Raw genomic sequence first — 27,706 nt, 5'->3', positions numbered from 1 at the left:
ATGTGTATCTTTTACATCTAAGCTGTTTTAATTTTGAGAAGTAACTTGTAGGAAGATTGTTGTTCAATGATAATGGTATTAAATTTCTTTTACTTTCATGATAATTATTTTCACTGAAAGACATTTTATCTTATCTTAGTCAACCAATTTTGTTGATTTTTTTTTTTTAATGGATTAAATTGAGGAAGTGCTGAAGTTGCTGATTCTCAGTAGATTAAACCACTTAAGCAGTAGCCATGTTGCATTTTTCTCTTCCTCTTCTTGTCTCTCTCTCTCTCTCTTTTGTCATTTCTATTAATTAAAAACCAGCCGATTTTGTTTTAACATTGATTATCTCGATGTTATCATACTTAATAAATAATGATATTCTTAAAAATCACAAGTTGACTTTTTTTTGAAAACTTATACCTTCAAATCAGTTTATAGTTGAAGTTAAGTGTGAAGTCATCTACTTAAATTGACCTTACACTAAATACTTTTGCACAGTATGAATTCAAAATGTTTCCAGCTTTCATATGGGATTTTTTTGTTTGTTTGTAATTTTATTATGAAAGCAATTTTTCAAAAGAAACTATTAAACACAATATCCATTTCATAACTTTTGTATAAAAGAAATTTGGTTACCATATTTGATGGCATATTCGATGCACCCTAGCTGTACATATTCAGGAAACCATGTTTTTAGTATATTAAAGCTATTGGGAGGCCCAACTTTGCATATAGGACCTGAGGGTTTTTTTTTTTTATAGGCACTTGAAAAGTACATCTTCTATGCCATCAAATACAATCTCATCATTGATTTCTAATTCAAAATATATATAAAAGTTTTCCTTTGTATTTATTTTAACATTTGCTGATAGCCTTATTCTTCTTACTCAGTGTTGCCTAAACTTTTGCTTTTAAGGAACCTTTGAAATACATTCTGTCTCAAAGAAATTTTTTATCTTTGTTAATCTTTTTTTCTCTTTCACAAAGTTAAATTTCATAAGAGAAGAAACAAATTATAAAAGTTTCTTTGAAATAGTTTTATGAAAGGTTTGGCAATGTTAAATCCATTAAACACCACAAAGAAGGTTTAAGAAATGTTTTCACCAATATCTTAAGACTAAAATCTACTTCAACTCCCTATTTAGAAGCCAATTTTTCCATTCAGTCTCATTATCTACATTTGTCAGAATTTCCCTTCCTTAGAAAATATACTGCATGTTTGTAATAAAATTACAACTATAGAATTAAACACAAAAATTGCTTAAAAAATGTATTTGTTCATAATAGTTATGTGAAAGCATTTTGTGTAATTCTTATCACCATTTCTTGCTGGAACCCCTAGCAACATTTTTGCAGAAAATCATTGTGTCTTCTTGCAGAAAATCCTAGCAACCTCTTTCAGAAACCCCTTGTAACTTCCTGAGGAATCTTAGTTGAGAAATACTGTACTAGCTTGAAACAAAAATATCAATTAAAAAGATTTGTTTGGTACAAAATCTAACTTTCCAAAATTGCTCTTAGCACAGACATCTTATAGTTTGTAGAAGTTTAACAATATTAGCCAATAGATCAGCAAAAGTTAAATTATTCCAAAATGATTATTCTTTACAATGACTTGCATATTTTTTAATAAATTCCAGCAGACTTGAATATCAGAATCCCTTGTATTAATGAATTATTTTATGAACACAAATTCATCATAAAAGAGAAACTGTTTTGTGATGGACACAACAGTAATTAGCATACACACCACAGGAAAATAGCTTTTCCTTTATTATGAATATGAGTTCATAGCACTCACTTCATTAGTGCAAGGGATTCTGATGAGCACAACAGTGATTTGCCCAAAATCCTAATAAGTAGGAAGGTAGATAAAACACAAACCCCTTCAGGTAGATGGCCCTGCTCAGTATGTAGAAAAGGAGTAGGTAGTAACTCTATAAGATGTACCCGGTGCAAGCTATGGACACATAAGAGGTGCAGCAACATCAAAGGCAGGTTAACTAGCAAGTTAGTTTTTGTTTGTGGCAGATGTTCAGGTGCAATAAAGACTGTAAACAAACAGGAAACAACTTCTATCTCATTCCAGGGTGAAAAACTAGAGGTAGTCGATAGCTTCCGCTATCTGGGCGACCAAGTTAGTAGTGGGGGTGGGTGCGCTGAAAGTGTAGCTGCTAGAATAAGAATAGCCTGGGCAAAGTTTAGAGAGCTCTTACCCCTGCTGGCGACAAAGGGACTCTCACTCAGAGTAAAAGGCAGACTGTATGACGCATGCATACGAACAACCATGCTACATGGCAGTGAAACATGGGCTGTAACTGCTGAGGACATACGTAAGCTCGCAAGGAATGAAGCCAGTATGCTCCGTTGGATGTGTAATGTCAATGTGAATACCCATCAGAGTGTAAGTATCTTGAGAGAAAAGCTGAACATTAGAAGCATCAGTTGTGGCGTGCAAGAGAGACGATTGCGCTGGTATGGACATGTGGTGAGAATGGAGGAGGATAGCTGCGTGAAAAAGTGCCACACCCTAACAGTTGAGGGAACCCGTGGAAGAGGTAGGCCCAGGAAGACCTGGGCTGAGGTGGTGAGGCAAGACCTTCGTACATTGGGCCTCACCGAGGCGATGACTACTGACCGAGACCTTTGGAAATGTGCTGTGCGTGAGAAGACCCGGCAAGCCAAGTAAGATCGTTGCCAGTGCCCCTGGACTGGTTCTTGTGCGGGTGGCACATGAGATGCACCATTTTGAGCGTGGCCGTTGCCAGTACCGCCTGACTGGCTCCTGTAGGATTTTCGAGCGAGATCGTTGCCAGCGCCCCTGGACTGGCTTGTGCGGGTGGCACATAAAAGACACCATTTCGAGCGTGGCCGTTTTCGTGCGGGTGACACGTAAAAGCACCCACTACACTCTCTGAGTGGTTGGCGTTAGGAAGGGCATCCAGCTGTAGAAACTCTGCCAAATCAGATTGGAGCCTGGTGTTGCCATCCGGTTTCACCAGTCCTCAGTCAAATCGTCCAACCCATGCTAGCATGGAAAGCGGACGTTAAACGATGATGATGATGATGATGATGATGAATCTGCTGGAACATATGAATAAATATGCAAGTCATTAATTTGAATCTCACTGTTTACCATGCATATGATGATTTAATATTTAGTTTCTCTTTAATCTTCTCATGTTAATTTAATGTTAACCTTTTTGTATTGAGCAAACTAGATTTATCAAAACAAAGACTGATCCTCCACATTATTTTCCACCTTTAACAATCAAGATGCAGATAATTTTATGTCGAGTTTTTTTTTTTCATTCCTGACATCTTAATTACAAATATTGATTTTTGTCAATAATAGGGCAGGTGGGTACATAGGATAAACACATCACATTTCTTTCCATCTGACCTTGTATAAAAAGTTCATTGCTCCACCATGTCTCCTGAATTATGTTTAATGATTTGGTGATGAAGTTTCATATTAAACAAACTATTAATTCTGTTGTAAAACATTAACTTAATTTCAGGTTTCACTTCAATTCTGTTCCTTACTCTCATGTAAAGCAGCTATATCTCCATTCAGATCCCTGTAGATTAAAAAGAAAAGGATGGAAGGTTAACTGAATAAGATTTGAAGCAAAATAATTATGGCTTATTAGCTAACATTACTCGTTTACTTGTTTCAGTCATTTGACTGCGGCCATGCTGGAGCACCGCCTTTAGTTGAGCAAATCGACCCTAGGATTTATTCTTTGTAAGCCTAGTACTTATTCTATCGGTCTCTTTTTGCCGAACTGCTAAGTTACGGGGACGTAAACACAATGTTGGGGGGACAAACACAAACATATACACACATATACATATATATATATATATATATATATATATATATATATACACACATATATACACAACAGGCGTCTTTCAGTTTCTATCTACCAAATCCACTCACAAGGCTTTGGTCGGCCTGAGGCTATAATAGAAGACACTTGATAATGCTCGTCTTATGGCAAGATTAAAATACAAAGCCAAAACATAAGGTTGTATCCTAAACCCATGTCAACCTCTACCACAATGGCAAAAATATTATATTTTGAATGCTATTTGTTTAACTCTAGCAATCAGATGACACTGCCAAGTATAATGCTTTTTCATTCACATTGTTTTTAATTAATCATGCATTATTTCATAGCTTTGAAATTTTGATGATGTGATAGTATATTTTTAGAATGGCATTGAAAGGTAGGTGTGATAGGCTGGATCTGGTTAGTTAGAACATAAAACAAGTAACATACTTAGGTTGAATATGGCCTGTTTAAATGCTAAAAAGTTAAAGAGAAATATAGCATTTCATTTTTGTATTTGCTTGCCAAGACTTCTGATATGAAATTGCATTGAAATAGATGTTTTAATACCTCAGTCATTTTGCCAATAAAACATGCATGCCAGGCAAAATGCTTAGTGGCATTTTATTTATCTGTATGTTCTGAGTTCAAATTCTGGCGAGGTTGACTTTGCTTTTCAACTTTTTGGGAACGATAAAATAAGTATCAGTTGAGCACTGGAATCAATGTAATTCACTTACCCCTTGCTCTGAATTTGCTGGCCTTGTGCCAAAATTTGAAACCATTATAAGTATCATTATTAGTCCTACTTATTCCACTGAGGTTGACTTTGCCTTTCATCCTTTCACAGTTGATAAAATAAGTACCAGTAGGTACTGGGGTTGATGTAATTGACTACCCACTACCCCTCCCTCCACCACTACCACCAAAATTTCACGCCTTGTGCCTATAATCAAAGAATTATTATTAACCTCATCAATGTTAATTTTGCCTTTTATCCTTTTGGAGTCTATAAAATAGGTACCAATCTAGTGTTAGGGTTGATGTAATCTACTTAGCCTGGTCCCTTATGCCAAAATCTGGAACTACTATTATTAAAATTAACTAATCAATTGTCTGATCAATCATTTGATTTGTCAGTTTGTCTGACAAACCAACTGATTGATTGATCAAATGATTAATTAGCTTACTACTTGACCAATAATAATAATAATAAAAAGAAGTGAAGTGTAACAAGGATGTGTGTTTTAGTTGTGAAATGACCCTCCCAGTGTACATCACAGAATTATCAGATCTATAACTTCATGATCAAATACAATGTATACATTTCTATTTTAAATTAAATTCTGTTAGAACTTTCTGTATCAAATTTCAAATAAAATAAAATAAAATATGACCTAAAATAACATTATATAATGTGACTGCTTTCAATTTGGGGTTATTAAAATTTACAGTACATATATCAACACTATTCTTTGTTCGACTTGTTGAAAGTTATATTTTTAGATATAAAAATTGTCCGAACCATAACATTTTATATTTCTTTTTTAATTTTATTTGTTGCAATTCTAGTTCTTTTTTTTTTCATTTTTTTATAAGGCCAGATAGTGGGGATAGAGCTGTGGTGTCCCAAACATTTTTGGGCTGCCACCCCCTTGACATCCAGGCCACATTCTGGTCACCCCACCCCAACTAACCTTTCTGAAGCAAATTCAAAGCAACTGTATTTCACAAATAAAACTTTACCTCATGAGCCCATTATTTTGTTGATTTTACATTATTTCCCCACTTTTTTTCAGTGTCCCCTTGGAACTTTCCACTGCCACCTAGGGGGGGGGGGCAATACCACCCACTTTGGGAACTACTGGGATAGAGTAATATCATAAGTATTGAGTAATATATACCCTAGTTTCTAAGGCTATTGTTGGTATAATCTTAAGAGCGATATGCTATTGTCAACTAATTTTTTCATTTCCTTCTCACTGTGTCCCCACTCTTTAAATGTATAAATTCTTAAATAAGTCTCTTATTCTACAGATTCTGATAGGGCTATCTTTCGTTTTGACTGGCAGAGCTGTCATCTGGGTTCATTAATTTCCGTAAAAAATTATCATTTATTTACTTTTGTTTTAAAGTAAAAGAGCGGGTAAAGTGAAAAATGCATGTACATGTATCTGAAATGAACGTGTGTGTGTGTGTCTGTGTGTGTGAGAGAGAGAGAGAGAGAGAGAAAGAAAGAGGGTGAGTGAATGGGTGTATTATGTATACGTACATACATCAATGCATATGTATACATCTTTTTTATATGTGTGTGACAGAGAGTGAGTGAGTGAACGTGTGTGTTCTCATGCATGTGCAAGTGGCACTCTCTCTCCCTCTCACACATATGTCCATTTCATATACACATTCATACATCTTTCACTTTCTTCTCTCTTTCACTTTAGAAGAAAAGTAAATAAAAATTTTTTACAGAAATTAACAAACAAAACAGCTGATCCGGATGACACTTCATTGACAACTTCACGAGTCATATCGAAAGATTGCCTTTTGATATATATATTATTATGTGAAATGAGTATGAGATGTTTGGCACAGCTGTTTTGGCATTGCCGATTCAATGCTGATTCATTTGACATCAGACATTTTAATATTTCTCTCCACACTCCCCCCTGTATGTGTATGAGGAGTAAGAAAGAGTTTGTCAGCCCTGTTCAAATAAATTGTAATCTGTCTCCTCCCCACTGTCGTATCTGTACACTTCTGCATTTGCTTGTATGTGTGTGTATGCATTTGCTTCCAGCACCAAAATTCATTGCTGCCAAAACAGGCTGAATCTCTACTCAACTGTGACAAATCACCAATGTCTAAGCAGTTAAAAACCAGTCGTCTCATTCTATACGTGAACATACAGAAACTTGTTAAACTAAAATGATATAAATACTTTCCAAGTTAAGTTTTGATTTTCTTTCATTGACCTAGAAATTAATACCGAGGAACAACATCGTTCTCAAAAGTATTTCTGAAATAGGGTCGTCACGTTTAGTACGTGTTCTTAGAGGATTTTGTCCCCATTAGATTCCTCTCTTTAAAATTACGCAAAATATTTGAATATAGCAATCAAGAGGAGGAAGAAAAATTAATTGTATGTAATGTGAAACAGAAGTCTATAGGGTCTCATATTCTTGCCAAGTGTAGTAACACCACTGGGAATATCAGCAGTACACACACCTAGAAATAAATGGAAATAACCCGTGTGTGTGTGTACACATCTATTCATAACAATACTGTTGGTAAATTTATTGTATGTGTACATTATATTAATTTGATCCTATTTGAGTCTGAATGCTTTAAAGATTATTCTTTCTTTATTTGCCCTTTGTGTTTAGTTTGAAACAATAAAGTGTCTAGGTTTATCAAAGTTTCTAGAATTTTTCTGCCTTCTCTTTTGAAAGGTCTAGATTTACTGATGGGCCTAAGATGTTTGTTCCCAACAAAACAAAGATCTAATAAATAAATCTGTAAAGGAAAAATGATTAAGTACAATCATATTTGCAATATATATATATATATATATATACATATATATATGCATACATGGTTATATGTATATACAAAACTATATATAGTTGTATTGGCTTTGTAAGTGATTTGGTTCGAGATTGTGTACTGAAATAATTTTGTGGGAGAGTGATATTAGCCATTTAAGAACATGTATGTATGTATATATGTGTGTGTGTGTGTGTGTGTGTGTGTGTATACATGCACACACACACACACACACACACACACACACACACACACACACACACACACACACACACACACACACACACACACACACACACACACACACACACACACACACACACACACACACACACACACACACACACACACACACACACACACACACACACACACACACACACACACACACACACACACACACACACACACACACACACACACACACACACACACACACACACACACAGAGGTTTATGTATTTATTTTGCAAAATTCTTGAAGTGAAAATGTGTTTTGAAACAGATATTGTTACACATGGGGATGGTTATCTTTGTTGTAGGAGAAAATGGAATTGGCATGGCAAGAGGAGACACGCGGAACAGTGTTAGTGAGGAGGTGACAGAAATAAACAAATAAACTTTTAAAAGTACTAATAGAATTGAAGTAACGATCAAATAAATAGTGCGTGTGTTTAACTGGCAAAAGACGACTATCCCGAACTATAACAGTTATATATATCTGTGTGTGTGTGTGTGTGTGTGCATGTGTTTACTGGTTATAACAAAGCAAAACACTACTTCAGTGTTCTGTTTTGTTATGACCAGAAATGGCTCAGACAAAAGTAGCATTAATATTTTAGGTCATTCAATTTTTCTCAACTGATCAACAAATCAAGTAAACCTATTAGTAGCGTACCTATAATGACAACTGGAAATAGCTGTAAGACAAATATGTAATGACCATTATTTATACCTTGTCTTACACACATGCACAGTTATATTCACTTTTCATTTCTTGATATTATAGACTATGGTTTTCCAAACTTTTTGAATATATAGAACTCCTTAGATAAAGAGAAATTTTTACAATGTAAAAAATATTTGATAGCAAATTATTATAGCCACATGGCAAATAAGCAGTAAAATAACTTGTTACTTTTATTTTCTTTATTTTACATTTATGATTTTAAAAGTTCTCTGTAACTAATATACTGAAAAATTTAATAATGAATTGTACAAGCCTGCTTCTAGTCACAATCTTAATTTTTTTATTTACATCTGTTTTGATTACTTACATACTTCCTGTAGTTTGAGGGGGGTATTTTATTTGACTTGATGTATCTATAGTCAATCTCTCCACCATCGCCCCCTTTATAACTCCTTTCAACAATTACTTCCCTTCATGTCACTCTTCAGTAACATCTACCACTTTCACCATCACTCAGTAAAGTTGACCAGTTTTTACAGCATCTTTTATGACTAATTTGAAATCTTGAAGTATTTGTCCCACTGTTAATGCTTGATGATGAAGACAATAGTGAATACTTTCAGCATTGTGATTTTCCGCATCTATTCTTCCAACAGTATATTTGAACAAAGCTACTATTAAAATTTCCTCCTCCATAAATGAATTACATTACATGTTGATCCCCCTGTAGTGTAATTCTCCAGAAGCTGACAGATCCATTAGTCTTCTTCAGTACTACTTCCATAAATATTACATACAAGCACCAGCTACTAAGCCAGAACTCTGTTAATTCAGTTGAAAAAGAACCAGTTAGCTTCTTTTTAACCTATCTTATTAACTCCTCCATTCATATTGTGAAGAGTTGTTATATGGCTTGTTGGTACCTGCTTCTAGAAATTACAGAAACAGGTATTTTGGTCCATATTGATCTAGAGTGATACCATGCCTCCCTGTACAAAACCCAATGTCACAGCCAAATAAACTATCTTCAAGATAATGCATTTGCATTAGTTATAATTTGGAAGGTTTCAAGGATAGTTTGATACAAATGAAAATGTTTCATTTGCAGGTTGCTATATTAAATACATTTATGTCAATGTGTATGTAAATGTTTGCCACCCACCCATGACAATTGGTGTTAGTTTGTTTGCATCCCCACAACTTATTGCGGGACCAGACTTTTAAAAAAATTTAGAAAATAAGTATTGGGGGCAATTTACTAAATCCCTTCAGAGCAGAGCTCCAGCATGGCCACACTCCAGTAACTGAAACAAATAAGATATATATCTGGTTCACTGACAAAGCTTAATGTCAGTAAAAATTTTATTTTTACAAAATGTTTGTTGCCAAAGTGGAAATTTCAGGAAGCACTGCTCTAGTATCTAGCATCAGGATCAGCATCTTACATTTGTTTTTCATGCTTGCATGAAATTTTTCTAGTACAGTATCTCACCACCTATTGCTGTTCCTTGTCATTTACTATGAGTGAGGTTCAATATATCTGAAGATAAGCCTTCACCATTTCTTCCCATATCAACATCTGCATGTTTCTTCCACTTGAATCACTTGACCTTTCTTCACAAACTGCTACCGTTCATATGCATCACGCATACCAGCACAGACAATCTTCTCTCCTACACACTGTAGCTCATTCCATTTAGACTTATTTATTATTCATGCACACTATCATTATGCATCAACTAAAGCATATTTACTTTTCCTTTCCAACGTTCACACATTCTCCACTGTGCTGATGTTTAATAATTGAAAATAACCAGCAGATGGGTGTGTTACATGTGTGTGTATCTATCTATCTATCTATCTATCTATCTATCTATCTATCTATATATATATATATATATATATATATATATATATAGCACTGAATATATAGCACTGAATATATTCCGGTTATATATTTAATTAATTCAATAATAGGAAAAGATCTTATATATATATATATATATATATATATATATATATATATATATGATGGAATCTCCTGACAAAGACAATGTATATATGATGAGCCGCCATGATTGACTGCTAGCTCCAAAAGATTTTTTATTCTCTTTCTGTTGATGAGCATAGGCTCGAAACGTAAAAGATTTTCTCACCTTTCCAAGTGTTAAACTAATACACCTGTTTGTTGCTTATACACCTGTCTTCGTCTTTTGTTTTTCTGTAAATTTCAACTATATATGGTGGGATCTCCTGACAAAAACCATGTATGAGTGTTCCGTTTTTTGCTGAAAACGTGCACAAATGTTTTGTTTATAGCGATCAAATGTTTGTGTTGTTCATTAGCTCATTCCCTCCATCAAATTGACATTGCCTGAACAGGTATACAGTGTACCACACATCACGTGTTTATGTACTCGTAGAGCATCATGAGATAGTGTTTTGCTCCAGAACACAAAGTACCACTTAGTCCAGGAACTGAAGTGCAACACCCTGACCACTCCCATGCACCCTCACAATATATTTATATATATATATATGTTGACTCTGACTTATTCAATTATATATATATATATATATATATATATATATATATATATATATATATATAATTTTTTGTTTTTTATTCTATATTTTACTGAATGGCTAAGCTACACAACACTGATTTTACGCTGGTTTTAAGCACACATACACATATTACATGATGGGCTTCTGTACAGTTTCCACATATCAAACTTGACTCACTAGAACACATTTACTCTAAGTGCTATATAAGGGTATTGAATCCTATATTACATGGCCATATTCTCATAGTAACATAAAATTCTGTTTATTTATGACCAAATATCACATTTATTTCTTTGTTCTTTGAAGAGAATAATTATCTTATCAAATGCTAAACTTTCTATTTTAATTTCAAACACATTTCAATAGTTTTGTTTTCATTCTTTTTTTGTACTGACACAATCTCCATTCTTTTAGAGTTTTTTTTTTTTTTTTTTTTTTTTTTCTATTTCTGGAAATGTTGTTTAGCTCCAGAATGGGATTTAAGGAAGATTTAACTGCTTTTTCTCTCACAGTATGTGACACATAGAAGCTCTCTCATTAGGAAATGTTGATGCACCTGGTGTCTCACTGCACACTAATGATACTGATGCAATAGAGTTTTATGATGTAGATCCAAATGGAAGTTTTGGATATATTTTTCTACTAGATGTTATGGAGCACATTGGTAGATACTGAAAAAAAAAAAAAAACCAAACCACGGTTACTAAAAAGAAATTATTGAATGCAATGTTCAGGAAACAACTGAAGTTAAAATATGTTATTGTCAATAATAAACAAAAAATTATAGAATTCACTTTCATAGTGTTGAGTTTGAAAAAAATGTACAGATTTATAATTTTGTATTGCTTCAGATATTGAGTTTTGTAATTTTTTAAATTGTTCAATAAGTTTAGGGTTACAGTAACAATTAAAATCTGATGACTGCCATCAACTGTGGTTGATTAATTTGTACGTTCCATGAGTAAAAAGGAGATTAATGCAGCTGAAGACCAGTTTCTTTATTAACACAACATTGCTGTAGTTCATGAAAGTAATGTTTTTAACTTACAGCACTGACTTCAATTTTTCTCAAAGGTATAAATTGAGAAACGAACATATGTTAGACAGACTACATGATAGAGAAGTTATCAGTTGCTCTTTTATAAACATTTGAGAGCTATGGAACTTGTTACTTATAAAAATCTGAAACTATACTTGTTAGAATATAAAATATAATCCTAACCCACCTGTCTAAATAAACTGAAATCTCACCTGATTATTATGGAAAAACAACTGTCTGGCTTCTTTATCCACTGAAATGAATGAATAATTCAGATGGTATGTATGTAGAATTTCAGTCTATTGATGGTTTTTGTTGGTTGGTTGGTGAATGACAGAATATACTCATTTATTTTAGTTTTATTAACATGTCAGCTGTAATTTCTTTTAATGTTTTTCTTCCATGAAATGGTATAAAAAATTACATAATCTAAAACCAATTGTTCTGTCACACACACTGTCAGAATTATATTTGTTTTACAAAATTCTACCTTAGATAAATGACACCCAAATTGAGTCTGTTTTGAGATTTTCAAATGTGACAAATATGAAACTGTTTCATCATCCTCTTGTATTGTCACTTATTCTTAATATGGCTGAAACAAGTAAAAGTAATGTATGTCTGATGATGTAGCTTTTCCTTGCAAGAAAGTTAGTTCCTGAAACTTATTTAACATATTGTTATAGAAACACAAGCAAAGAAGAGTGAAATCTTACAGAATTGAATAGTGATATAAATCTAGTCAGATTTTGAACTTTAATCATGAAATGCTTCTATACTTGTTGAGAGATTTTTCATTACTTTTGCATAAACCTTTCACTTCCCATGGAGCATAGGTCTTCAATGACTTTACTTCACTGTTCTCAACTCTCAGCTTTCTTTTCTACTTCTCTTCACTTTGATCCCTGCTTTTTCAGCTCTGCCTCAATATCCTGCTTGTAGCTATTTTTCCATTTGCATTTTGCTACACCACATCATATATTTGCTTGGGGGAAGGCTATTTTCTCTAAGGTCTCTTCTCTAGGTATGAGTGTTGGCCCTAAACAAACCCGTTTTTACTTTGGGAAGAGGTGGTCTGTATTAGTCTGGCTTTTATCCTTTGACCTGTCCAGCATGGGAGGCTGTGCTGAAGAGATTTTAGCTTAGTATTTATTACAAAATAGATACTTGTATATCATAGTGTCCCTATGTCGCTGCTATTGTAACTTGTCCAAAAATAGTTGTTATGCTGTCCAAACAGACGACTTGTCCAGTCAAATTCGCTGAAATCACATCCTGCCATTTTATGGAAGAAAACAAAGGACACAATTTATCATTTTGATGTCTACTTTTCCATGCTTGCCTTGGTCAGATGGAATTTGTTGAGATGAATTTTCCTATGGCTGGTTCCCTTTGATTTCATGACCTAACAGTTGTGTGCCCAATACTCTAATCACTTCACCACATACTCTCAGCAGCAACCTATAGATTCGATCAACTGTGACTTGCAAAATTACATCCCACATTTTTGGATAGCATAAAAATTTGCCCCCACTATCACTAATTTCAGAAGTGCATATTCAGGAAATAATGTTCTTAGTGCATTAAAGCTATAGGAGGCCCAAATTTGTGTATAGGACCTGGGATGATATTTTTGGGACTTTTTTTTGGGAAAAAAAGAGTATATCACATATGCCATCAAATAAAGTAGTTTAACATTTTGACAAATAAGTATTTTCACCACTGTGCTGCATAAACGCACCCGTGCCGGTGAAACTTAAAAGGCACCCAGCACACTCTGTTAAGTAGTTGGTGTTAGGAAGGGCATCTAGCCATAGAAACTATGCCACAAAGGAGAATTGGAGTCTGGACAGCTCCCAGCTGGCCAGCTCTATGTCAAACTGTCCAACCCAGGCCAGCATGGAAAGTGAATGCTAAATGATAATGATGACACTTAACCCTCTAGCAATTAAATTAACAATATCTGACCCAAATATCTACGTATTTTGTATTCAAACTAGTCAGATCAGCCTCTCATACCTACCCTAAAATGTCATTCTAGAAATAAACAACCACACCATCAAAATCTCGAAGCTATGAGATAATGCTCGATTAATTCAAAACAACTTGAATAAAAAAGCATTTGACAGTGACCTGAATGCTAAAGGGTTAAGTTGCTTTGGTATTTTGCATATTTTCTTGCATCTGCACACACACACACACGCATGCACGCACGCACACACACACACACACACACACACACACACACACACACACACACACACAGAGTTTAGCTTTCCTTCTCTGTCTCTCTAAGTTACCAAGTGCATAGAAGTTTAATAAGGCACTGACTGAAATGGCTGGGTGAATGACTCCAATAAGACTTAACATTTCCAGGTCCTGATGTTGATTCAACAAGGTAAATAAATAAAAAAAGACCCTGAATAAACAATAGGTTCCACCAGGTTATAAAAATACACTAGATACATGTTTTACCAGCATTAAATTCCCCCTCTCCCCCAGTTATTTAAAAGGTAACAAAATGTACATAAAAATACCATCACCTAAAGCAATTTAGTTGGTTATTTGTCTTGCTACCGGTGTCATTTAAACAATTAACTAATTAAATTCTTTATACAATGTGTTCTTTCCACAGGAATCACCAGAAGCAGTTGACACAAGATCAAATACAAATAGTGAAACAAACATCCAAGGAACCAACGCCAGTAAAAAGGCAGATGTAGAAAATGGTAGGTTTTTTATATTTAAAAATTTCTAATTAATTTCAAACTAATTTTACATCTCATATTTTGCATATGTATACATTCACATGCATATATATATATATATATATATATATATATATATATTTGTTTTGCAACATACGTTAACAAAATTTAATTAAACACATTAAAAGAAAAAAAAAACACACACACACACACACACACATGAACATATAAATAAATAAAAACTAATACAAACGAACACGTATTAACAGAGAATATAGGTGATACAGACACTCCCCATACACACGTGCGCTTACAAAAGACACAGACACATTGAAGGACACGCATGCGTAGACACATACAATAGGAATACAAAATACAAAATGGCTGATAGTTAGCAAGGTGAGACACACATAAGAAAGAAGGAAACAAAGGACCACTGATGAGGTCACAGAAGTGTGACGAAAGAACTCTGGCCGAAATAAGATTAAGATTAAGATTAATGTAATATAAAGCTGAAAAAAAAAAAAAAAAAAAAAAAATTTACACCAAATATACAGTGCGTGTGTTTTTATTGGCTAAACTGGCAATATGACCATCCCCAAGTACAACAATATATATATATATATATATATATATATATATATATATATAATACAAATGATATATAAGCATATGCATGTATACATACATATATGTACATACCTACATCTACATGTATATATAGATGCATATCCAGGTACAGGACGTTAGAAAAATGAACGGGGACATAAAAACAAAACGGACTTTGTTTACAGACAACAGAACGAACACATAGGAAAACAAATGTGTGTGTGTATAGCCATTTGTATATCATACTTGACCCTTTAGCATTTAAACCAGCCATATCCACCTCAAATATTCTGTCTGTTTTATGTTAAAACTGGCCAGATTTGGCCTCCTACAGCCTACCTTACAAATAAACAACCACATCGAAATCTCAAAGCTATGAGATAATGCATGATTAACTCAAAACAATGTGAATTAATAAGCATTACATTTGACAGTAATTTGAATGCTAAAGGGTGAATGCAGATACATTGTGAAAAAGCAAATATATTGCAGTATTCGTCTGGGAATAATATCTCTTATGTATACAGTGTTTAAAAGCACAAACATATACCAGGAGGAGATAAAAATTGTTGGGCTTTGTCAGTAGCACATACCCAATCTAATACTGCTTCTGTTGTATATAGTGGATATAGACATGTGTTTGTGTACATCCTTGTCTTGACCATCATCTGATGGTTGTAAATGAACATCACCATCATACAAGTTATGTTGTTCCTTTTCAGTATTCCATGAAAAGCATGTCTAGCTATAGGGGAAGTATTACCTCAGTTAGAAATAAGTCAGGGTTGGTAATAGGAAGGACACTTGGCCATAGAAAAATTTACCTCAACTAAAGAATAAAAAGTTTAGAATGGTACAACAATGCACTATAGAACAAAAAATGGACTATATACCTGTTGTAATTTGGTTATCTATAGTCCAATGATATTTCGGAATTACAATTCCTTCTTCAGATCTTCTTAGCTGGAGTCTCTGCTATAAACTGTATTCCAACGATTATAGCAGAGACTCCAGCTAAGAAGATCTGAAGAAGGAATTGTAATTCCGAAATATCATCGGACTATAGATAACCAAATTACAACAGGTATATAGTCCATTTTTTGTTCTATAGTGCATTGTTGTACCATTCTAAACTTTATTCTTTACAAACAATACACAATGCTTCAAGCGAACTACAATACTCTCTTACCTCAACTAATTTTATATGATACATGCAAGCATGGAAATGTCGATGTTAAATGATGATTTTTGTGGTTGCATTGGCAGGGAATAGCTTTTTCAAATCTGGATTTTGCATTGTTGGATTGATATTTTCTTTGTAAGTTTGATTCCTTTGCTACAGATAATTACATCAACTCTTGAGGCGGTGGGGGGAGGGGGGCCTTATTTATCAGCTAAACCTTCTAAGCAAAAATGTACGTTTGTACCTTACCAAGGAAGTACAACACAATGGTTTTGGTAATGTTTGACCTGTAACTACGAGACCAAGATTAACCTAGTATTTTAACTTGTAATTAGTCTTGTTAGTAATTACAGTAAGCCAACAGCTGAAATTAGCTACATTCTACAAACTTTTCTTTGATAATTATACTTGATGGAGCGTATGAATCAATGATGGTGAGGTGATGGATGAGCTTACTGAATGCATTTACAGTATTGTAAAGGAATTAGTGTATTTTGCTATTGTAATTTGTTAAAATATAAGTGTTACCTGTCATATGACAGGTATCTTTAGAAGTATACTTTTGTCACTGTGGATGATATCAGAAAATATGGTATACATATAATAGTTAAAATTTCAACATTTATCACATGTCTAGTCACCTGTACAAAATTATGAAATGAGTACTAATTTTCAAAAGAAAAGATTTATTACCTTAAAATAAAAATTAAAATAAATTTCTCATTTGTATAACTCCTTCCATAAGTATTGTCATTAATCACTCTGTCCTTTCTCTCTTTATAATTATTTTTCACTGTGTTTGTGTGTGTGTATAGCTTCTGCATTCATTTACTCATTGCCTGTCACCAAACCTAGTGTGTGCAGTCATCTTGCACCTCTTTTGTTAACTCCCTCTATATATCTTTTATACTCAATCTCTCTTTTTTTTCTCTCTTTCTCTCTGTCTTACCTTCTCTCTATACAATGTAAAATGTGACAGGAAAATAATCAAGCAGCCAACATTTATATCAGCTGATGTTTAATAGAGATCTGAATTTGCAAACCATTCTGAGCTAATGAAAGCGATTACATAACTCCTATTCTTTCATCATTCATTAATTGAGATATGTATGAGAAATGTTACCTTGCTTGGAAACAAGTGAAGGTTGGCAACAGAAAGGACATCCAGCAGTAGAAAATCTGTCTCAGTAAACTCTAACTCATGCAAGCATTGAAAAGTGGATGTTATGATAACTATACATGCACACACACACACACACACACACACACACACACACATCTATGACCATGCATAATGTTTTCTTTATGCATTATTGTTATATAAATACACCAATGTAGTAAACACTGTTTATCTAACTGTAATGTTCTTTTCATTCTTCTGGGCATTTGATCTGCTATTCTTTTGTTTTAAATTGTGTGAAAACAAACATGGACCTTTTAATCTGCTCTGTAGATCTTTTATAGCCTTGTTTGGGACAGTCTGCTTGTGACACTAGCAAAATTATGTCATGCATCATACATTTCTAATGCAGACATTATTTATATGAAGTGAAAGCTAATAAATATACGTTGCTCAAGGATTCAGTGTAATGTTTTTAATAAAGTTATGAAGCCATGCCCTGGAATCTAGGAAATAAGTTATATTAGCAACTTAACTGCAACATTCATCTTTTGTCTATTCTTACCATATGTATTATATACTGACAGTTGGTGCTCTTGCAGACAAAATATGATACTTCTACTTCCTGACTATATCAACTTTAGTTCAGGTTACCTTTTTAGGGTTACATTTTACTTGGGAACTGCTTCATTCCTCTCTGTCTTATATTCTCCTCACTTCTGCTACATTCTGTGTTAACTTCAAGTTATTGAAAAAGATAACTAAAAAGATAAAAGAAGCTTAATTAAATAAGTGTTCATTTTCCATTCTTTTTCATGTTTCATCTCATAGGTTGAGAGAAATTGGCATTTTGTATTTTGGTAAATGCCAAAAAGAAAAAAAAAAATTTAATAAAATCAAATCAGTGTGTCATGAAAGCAGCTATCACCTACTCTTCCCACTAACAAACAAATTATCTGTTTCACAACCTATATTTGTGATAGTGATAATGATGCTTTTATATATTTATTTATAGTTTCGTAATAGCAGATCCACTTTCTGAAGTAAACAACTGATTTTTAAGAAAAAAATTTAATTTTAATTTATGAAGTTTTGTAAACTTATGAAGATTTAGTATTGAGTAAAAAGGTGATATTCATCTTTTTAAAAATTTTGTTAAATATTTGGTTATTTAGAAGTAACAGCAGCAGCAGAAACAAGAAATTTGATGTTACAATTCCATGCTGGCAGGTTTCCATGATGCCTGACTTCTTAAAACTACTTTTAAAAGTATAACAACTGACGCACAAATCTTGTAGATATATTTAGATGAATTTTTTCCAAGTAGATCATCTTTTATTTTGGGGTGGGGGGTGAAAGGAGTCATTCATCCAAAACTTTAAAAATATCTTTCTAGATACATGCTCATTAGTTTCCCTTACCACAAACAATATTTCAGTTATCTGGGTCTGATCCACATGTTATTGGTGTACATGTTTTAATTAAGTTTCAATTGTCTCTGATTAGTTAATTTGTTAAAAACAAAAAAAATGTGAAAAATGGGAGAAATGATAAGAATGTTCAACAAATAATTTCATTTGCAAATGTGGTAGGATTTTAAGATAAACAACTCTGTGCTGCCAATATGAATGAATTTATTTGAATATTATTACTGCCAAGATCTTCAGGTACATCCTGCCAGGGCTGATTTGCAGCAGTGAAACATGGGCTCTCAACACTACCACAATGAACACCCTCATTGTAGCCCAGTGGAAAACAAAACGAATCGTGCTCGGCATCACATTGCAGGACAAGAAACCCAACACCTGGATTCAAAAGTGCACAAGAGTCAATGACATTATAAGAACCATCAAGGAGAACAAATATAGATGGGCTGGCAGCATCGCATGAATGAAGGACAACAGATGGACAATCAGTGATAGAATGGACACCAAGGCCAAGAGGCCAACAAAAGATAAGATGGTGAGATGATCTCACCCTCTACCTAGAAGTCTATATGGCTATGACAGGCCAGAGACGGACAGCAGTGGAAGAAATCCAGGGAGGGGTTCCTCTTTCAAGGGTGATGATGTCCCAGATATTGGATATTGGACTGCAAGGTATTGTGGCTGTGGAGTGAAGTTCTTGACTGCTAAAATATAATGTTATAATTATGCTTGAGGGATGAGACAGAGAGAGGATCAAAAGTATTTAGTAATCACTGCTAGAAGAACGTAACTACAGTTTCAACTTCACTCTTTTTATTGCCGTATGTGTTCCTGAGAACAAATAGCTGTTTTGTTTCAAGTTACTGAAAATCAGTGAGATAAAGGATAAAATAGTTGCACTAATCAATCACTACACCCCGTCCTTCCTTCCCAGAACTTCAGCCTTCTGAAATTCCCTCCTTGCTCATTTCATTTTTGCAAGTACTGACTTGCAAAGATTCATGTAGTCCATTTATGGTATCAATTTAGAGGGGCTGCAAAAGCTATAGGCACTTCCTCTCCAGACCCTAAAAGCGTGTGGAGGTGGGGACACTGTTTTCTACATCAGCATTTCCAAAAGTGGCCACTACCATTTGCCATCCACACCTGTAGTCATTAGTTTTGCTTTAAGCATTCTTTAAGAAGCATTTAGTTTATAATTACTTTATTGGAAAATTTTTATATGTATTATTATTACCTGGTATAGTATTGTGAGATCCTCTTGTCAGAACAGTATTACATGTATGTGTGTATATTAATGTTATAATTCTGCATAATATGGAATGTAGAAAGAAAGGACAAAAAATATTTAGTAATCACTGCTAAAAGTCATTATCTTTGAATCATTTTAGAAGTTGTGCGTGTCCTGACAACTAACAAAGGTTTTATACTTAGATGGCTCAAATATTTAAATCATTTGAAAGAGATTTCGGTTCCAGGACAGTGACGTGGTGTTGAAAATTTACAAAATAAAAACATCTTCAGTAATGACTCAATTATAGCATTAATGTTGTTCTTATACTTATTTTGTCATGTCATGTGACTCAAACAGATGTTAATCTGAGCTGACCTTGAGCTAAACAACTGCAGTCTATTCATTGCTTATGTCTTCTCTGTTTGATCAATACTATTGTATTGTATCTCTCAGATTTTATATGAAACACTTTTGCAATCTTGCTGAAGCCATACATTTTCAAATCCTTGACCTATGATACAAAACAGAAGCAATGAAGCATACATATTGAAGACGCTAAAAAAATTGTTCCAAAATAGCAGATTAAAGTAGTATGGCACTACATTCTTATATATTTGACTGTTTTATTTACAACCAACAGATATTGCAATAGTTGCTGGAAAGAATTGAAAGACAGATTCTTCAAGCCAACCATCAGGAAACTTTAAAGTCTTAGTTGGTCATGCTTAGGAATCCAGCTGAAAAGTTTAATTACAATTACTTCTGATAGAACCATACAGAAGAGGTACTTGAGGACTCTCAACACCCCACCCCACTCTTATTTCCTTCCTAGGAATAATGGATGGAAATATTGTATTATTTACTGGATATTCTCAAGGAGAAAACTATTTGATCTACATTGAGATATATGAAACAACTAAAACAGCTAACAACATAAATGTTAATTCTAACCAATGACTAAATGTCAGTTTTCAGGATCAGAACTAGTTATTTCACAAGTTTTTTTGTTTTTTTTTTAATGTGTTATTTCCCTTAATTCAATTTTTAGTATGGTACATTTCCTGTCTTTTGTACTGGAGATTAAAGACCTTTTCAATACATTCATCTTCAGTAAGATTACTGGACACTTTTCTTAATCCTTCTTCCCTTAGAATTCCAAAACTATGAAATGTTTTCCTTTGAATCATTAAGCTGAAGTAGTTTGAATTGAGCTTCAACAACTTTAACCTCAATTGGCCAATTTAGAAAGGCTGCCAATTTTATAAGCATCCTCCTCTACCCGTCCAACAATGCTAACTAATAAAAATTAATTTATGACTTTGGAAGGAATTAATGTCAAAGCAGTTAAACAACAGGGAACATAATGTACAGGTTATACCAGTGAAAAATAAATTATGATTGCCTAATTTCTTCGTTCATTATTCAATTAGCATGAGGAGTATGAAACTAATGTCAGAGAAAGAGTAGAGAGGAAATAAGAGATTGAGAGAAAGGAAATAGGAGGAGTGTAATTGCTTAGGCTGTGGGAAACTAAATACCTGAGTAATTTGTTTTGTCTGCCTGCTACATAGTATGTCTTCATCGATCTTGTGTAATTAGGTCTCTAAGGTATGCTATCCTGAGATGTGATTGCACTATTTCACATGAAGTCTAATATAAGTTCTTATGATTCTAACAGCTGTGTCTACAGCAGCATGTAGGAATTATTTTCAATGCTTCGTTGAAGATTTTTTGTTTGTTTAAATCTTAAAACTAATCTGTTATAGTTTATCATCATCATCGTTTAACGTCTGCTTTCCATGCTAGCATGGGTTGGACGATTTGACTGAGGACTGGCAAACCAGATGGCTGCACCAGGCTCCAATCTGATCTGGCAGAGTTTCTACAGCTGGATGCCCTTCCTAACGCCAACCACTCCGAGAGTATAGTGCATGACCATCCCTGGGACACAACTAATGTGTGTGTAAAGTTTGGAGAAAATCAGTTGGGAATTGTGGAAATGTATGCATTAGTTATTATTCACACACATACTGCAATTTATATATACTAGATTTTGATGGAAAGCTTGATTTTAGATCACTGAAAAACAGGACATTTGTATCATAGAACAAGGAGCAGTCTGGTGAGTTGTATGAGAGGGGTTTAAATATCACTATTAATATCTAAAAACATTTCATCTATCTTTATAGTCTGAGTTCAAATTCATCCAAGGTCGACTTTGCCTTTTATCCTTTTGGGGTCAATAAAATGAGTACCAGTTGAACACTGAGGTTGATGTAATCAACTTATCCTCTTCCCTGGAATAGCTGGCCTTGTGCCAAAATTTGAAATCAATATTTAAAAACAAACACAAACTGAAAAGTATATATGTAATTGAAGTAAAGAAGAAAAAAGACCATGTGTGTGAAACTAAGAATTGAAATAAGTTGGAAAAATGGATGGATTACATTTTTGGCAGATTTTAATCTATTAGATTGCGTAACCTTGAACTGTAATTTCAAATGATATTAAAAACAGTGGGATCTTAAGAAAATTAATAAGACCATTGGTACCTTCAAAAGACATTTTGCTTTCTCTCTTCCTTTCTCTCTCTTTTTTCCCTCTCTCTCTTCCTTTTTCTTTCTCTCTTCCTTTTTCTTTCTCTCTCTCTCTCTCTCCATTTTTTCTCTCTTAATTTCTCTCTCTCTCTCTCTCTCTCTCTCTCTCTCCCTCTCTCTCTCTCTCTCTCTCTCTCTCTCTCTCTCTTCCTCTCTCTCTCTCTCTCTTCCCCTCTCCTCCTCCTCTCTCTTTCTCTTTGACAAGGGTCTGGCCTATTTATTCCTCTTACGAAATATTTATGGATGGAGGCTATCAAATTACTAGTTTCCTCAGATCCTTCTATTCTATCTGATTTAATAACATTGTAATAGAGTTCAGAACCCACCAAGACCAACTTTGCCTTTCATTCTTTCAAGCCGTACTCCTCACAATTGTAGTAATAAGCTTTTTGATTCTTACATGGGTCAGATGGAATTTATTGAAACAAATTTTCTACAGCTTGATGCCCTTCTTGTTGCCAACCCTTACCTGTTGTTGAGCAAGGAAATGTCTGGCCATGGGGCCAGACATGTTTTCACAGAATACCTGAAATGAACAACACTCATTTACCAACAACCATGCAATGCCAAGACAAAGAGATACAAACACCCACACATATATTCATATATAAAGACAGACAGACATACATATGTATATGAGGGTGAGTCAGAAAGTAATGCAATTTATAATTGCATTACTTTTTGATTCACTCCAGGAGCGGACTGAGAGTATTAAGGGTCCTCAAACATAACTATTTACCAGGCCCTCAGACAGTGCCTGATTGACTGACAGCTCAGTCTGCCCCTGATTCACTCTCATATAATATGCAGCTGGTTTTTTTTCAGCTTCCCCCAAATCCACTCAAGGTTTTGGTTGACCCTGGGGCTACAGTTGAAGACACTTACCCAAGGTACCACACAGTGGAACTGGACCCACAATCCATGTTGTTGGGAAGCAAACTCCTTAATCACTCAGCTACATTTATATAAAATACATTAGGCAGATTTCTTTGTGGGTGGAAGGATGGTGAATAATAATAAATGTCACATAATTTCCATTAACACTATCAACACATAATTGCTTTCTATTCATGCTAATTACTTCATATATGGTTTGCCACTTTCATAGTTAATCCTATAATGGAATGTTCATGGTTATTTTCGACACAGTCAAGTTTAGTTCTTTCCTTTCCCATAAAAAAAACAATGCAACCATCACCAGAATCGCAAATATTAGCTGCAACAAGTTTTCTTTTTAGATATTTCTCTATAATTTTCATGAATTTTGAATTGGAACGCCACCCTTATTTCTTTATTGCCCACAAGGGGCTAAACAAAGAGGGGACAAACAAGGACAAAGGGATTAAGTCGATTACATCGACCCCAGTGCGTAACTGGTACTTAATCTATCGACCCCAAAAGGGGAGGGATTAGTTAGGAGTATTGGTACCCAGTACACAACTAGTGTTTTATTTTATCAGTTCCTTCTGGATGAAAGGCAAAGTCAATCTGGGTGGGTTTGAACTCAGACTGTAAAGAGCCAAAATAAATACAGCACAGAATTTTTGATATTCTAACAATTCTGCTGATCCACTGCCCTGAATTTCAGTTCTATAAAATTAAGTTATATAACAGGAATTCTAATTTAAGTTCAAATTAGAATTTTAAATTTTATTTCATTCAGATTGAAATTTCAAACTGGAGAAGGGAAAAAAAAAAAGTTAAATTAAGGAAAAAAAATAAAATTACCCTTAAATTGAATTTCTCATCTTTGCATTATACGTATGAATGTGCTGTCTTAAATTTTCTGTCGGTTGCATCTTCTTGTTCATTCAATTTTAAGACTTAATTCAATTACCAGCTTGCAGGGATGTACATGTTTTTTATTTTTCTTTAACAGAGTTATGTAACTTCTACAAAGTTAGTTACATATTTTTTTTATTTTTGTCGTTGTTGTTGTATGTGGTATTTTGCAATTGGATGCTATAATGTAATTGTGATTACTGAACCATGAAATCACAGTGACACTAGTAGCCAGAGTTGAAGATACAGCTAGTAGCAGGATGTTAACTTAATAGTTGTCTAGCTCAATCATTGAACTACTACAGAATTCTGTTTTGTCATTTTAAATTGGAAACTTTCTTTTTCCTTTTTTATATCAGAATTTTCATCCTTTATTGTTTTAGTCTGTACTTTCTTAATGTCTTTTTGGTTTAAATTTCCTCTAATTAGTGGGTAGATCTAATCACTGAAAAACTTGGTCTTTGGGTCTTATTTATATATTTGAGATGAAAGGGCTATAGCTATAGGTTTCTCATGCCTTCTTAAACTGGTGTCTGGACTGGTAGGGGAGGCCAGTAAGCTTAATTTAAGGTGTTTCAAGATGATTGGTTAAAGAAGAAAACACAAGTTGAAAGAAAATTCTACTTGGATGCAGTTTAGAGGGGAAGGGTGAGAAAAAGTGCCACCATGGGATTCATTGGTTGAGAAATATAAGTGGACAAACGTAATACATGCCTTACTAATGTAAAATGCATTTTTTGACCCCCAGAAAAATGTCTTTAAAATCACACTGGGTCTTGTATACAAAGCTGAGCCTCTCATGAGCTTTCAGTGCACAAAAACATTGTTTCCTGGTGATATTTTGGGGCATCTAATATATTCATGTATCTTTTATGCCTTCAAATACAGTACTTTAGTGAAGCATATAGATCTGAGGTTCTCAATGTGGGCAGTACTGCCCCTCCTCTCAAAGGGGGTACTTGACATTGAGGTTTTAGGGAGTGGTGAGGAGACAACGAAGTAACACGACATACTAAATTTTACCTACAGTAATAATTATATTGTACTTGATAAAACTAGTTATGGTTATAATAATAAAACAAGATCTCATGTGGCTCAGAGAAGTCATTAACTTGCAATATATAAAGTAAATTTATAACTTCTGTCTTTGTTAATTTTTGCATCGTTCACTGTTAAAAGCTTATACAGTGTTTTTATAGTAAAATATATTATCAACCATGTTAAGTTAGTTTAGTCATGATACCTCATTCACCACTTACATTGGTGCTAGGCATAGCAACTACTTAAAAGGAAGACGGAGGCACTACAAGAAAAGGTTAAGAACCACTGACCTAAACTATAGAATTGACTTTGTCTATGGGTCTTCCTCTAACTTCAATGTGTGTGTGTTGAAGACATTGTGATTTAAATATTTCAATCGTCTCCACCAAACCAAGATACCCTTGTTTAACCCTTTAGCATTTAATCCTGCCACATAAAGCGAAAATATTCTACCAGCTTCACACCCACTCTACAGTGTCATTCTAAACATAAACTTCCACATCATCAAAATCTTGAAGCTACAAGATAAATGTATGATTAATTCAAAACAATATGAATAAATAAGCTTTACATTTAACAAAAAAAATCTGAATGCTAAAGGGTTAAATACAATGTCAGTTGATTTTCTTATGTATTTGTCTTAATATATTGTTCTAAATATTTGGTAAATGTATGAACATTTTTAGGGATTTTTTATTTTAATTTAAAAAAAAATTTTTTGTCTCAATCTCAGATCCAAGCAAACAACCCAGTATGATCTGGCGGGTTTCAAGTGGTTTGTATAGTACAGCAACTGGTGCAGCAACAGGAGCTGTGAGCCTTGGTGTTGGAAGTGTAAAGTGGGTGGCAGGGAAAGGATATGATGTCGGCCATGCCGTCGTAACCAGAGTGCCAATACCAGGTGTATCAAGATGGAAAACCAAAGACAAGAGTGAATAATAAAGGACAGTGAAATCTACAATCAATTCATCTATCATCACCACCACCACCACAACAACAACAAGAACACTGACAACAGCAACCATCACCACCACCACCACCACCACCACCAGCAATAACAATCACATAAACATGATTGGATTAACAATGAACACAATACTTTTTTTTTGCCTTGTAATTTTTTTCTTCCCCCTGACTCTCCACTTGATCTTGCCTTTTTATCTTAATCAAACATGGCCAACAGCATGACACACTTGATTATTTCCATTAAGGAGTTTTAAAAAGACCAAAAAAAAAATGTTTTATATATATCTAATGCTAAAAAGTAGAGAGCATAGCTATGAAGCAATTCTCAAAACAATCCATCCTAGTCTATTGCTTTTCAGATGATCTGAGGCAAATTAATGTTGGAATAGTGAGAAGAAATCCTAACTGTCAGTATTATAGCCAGAAGATCTGGATGTGCTCAAGGTGAAGTTTCCACATTTGTACAGCTTTACTTACTAAGTTTGTTCATAACAAAAATGTTGGGATACATATATATATATTTTATTTGCCCACCATTAAAAAATTAAAAAAAAATTTTTTTTTTTAATCTCCACATCCTGTCTCATTGCAGCATCTCTTCATACTTGAGTGGAGATAGTCTGCTGGTCAGTTTCAATAGATACAGCTTCATCATGACATATTTCCAGAAAGTAATTTTTCTGTTTATGTTCAATTATAATCAAAGTTTGATTTCTCTTCTCTTGTCCTCAAGAAATACAGGAGAAATTGTGGATCTGCCCTTACATAATTTCTCTAATAGATTTTATGTTTTTCTTTCTATTTTTTTTTTAACTCCCTTACTGATAAAAAAAAAAAAAACTGCATATCATATGAGAATTCTGGGAGTTCAATAAAGTATTTTATAAATAAATTTTTTCTTTATTTCAATTTTTTTTTTTTTGTATTACTTCAAACCTTTTTGAAATTGGAGATTAAAACAAAAAAGAAAAATGTTAACGAGGTAATTTTATAAATATTTGTACTACCTCCCAAATTCATCTTTATCATACAGGTGTCTTCTGAAAGAGAATTTCTAGGTGATAGCTTACTTTCAGCTCATATCTGGATCACAAATGCTAATGTTTTTTTTAAAAAATAAATTGTTATAAAGTAAGATATACATTTTTTT

General features: G+C 33.9%; 1 protein-coding gene across 1 annotated transcript in view; it reads left to right on the top strand.

Annotated features, from left to right (window-relative positions):
* Positions 1-27,448, top strand: part of LOC106871124 (transmembrane protein 263) — a 32,430-nt gene extending 4,982 nt beyond the window's left edge. Inside the window, exons 2-3 of the mRNA XM_014917435.3 lie at positions 14,525-14,618; positions 26,324-27,448. Of these exons, the coding sequence (XP_014772921.1) occupies positions 14,525-14,618; positions 26,324-26,529 (300 nt within the window). The 3' untranslated portion in view covers positions 26,530-27,448. The remainder of the gene's footprint in view (positions 1-14,524; positions 14,619-26,323) is intronic.
* Positions 27,449-27,706: the final 258 nt, after the last annotated feature.

Source organism: Octopus bimaculoides, chromosome 7, assembly GCF_046866305.1.
Source record: "Octopus bimaculoides isolate indiv1 chromosome 7, ASM4686630v1, whole genome shotgun sequence".
Lineage (NCBI taxonomy): Eukaryota > Metazoa > Mollusca > Cephalopoda > Octopoda > Octopodidae > Octopus > Octopus bimaculoides.
The sequence above is the reverse complement of the archived record's forward strand: the minus strand, read 5'-3'. Positions and strand labels throughout refer to the sequence as shown.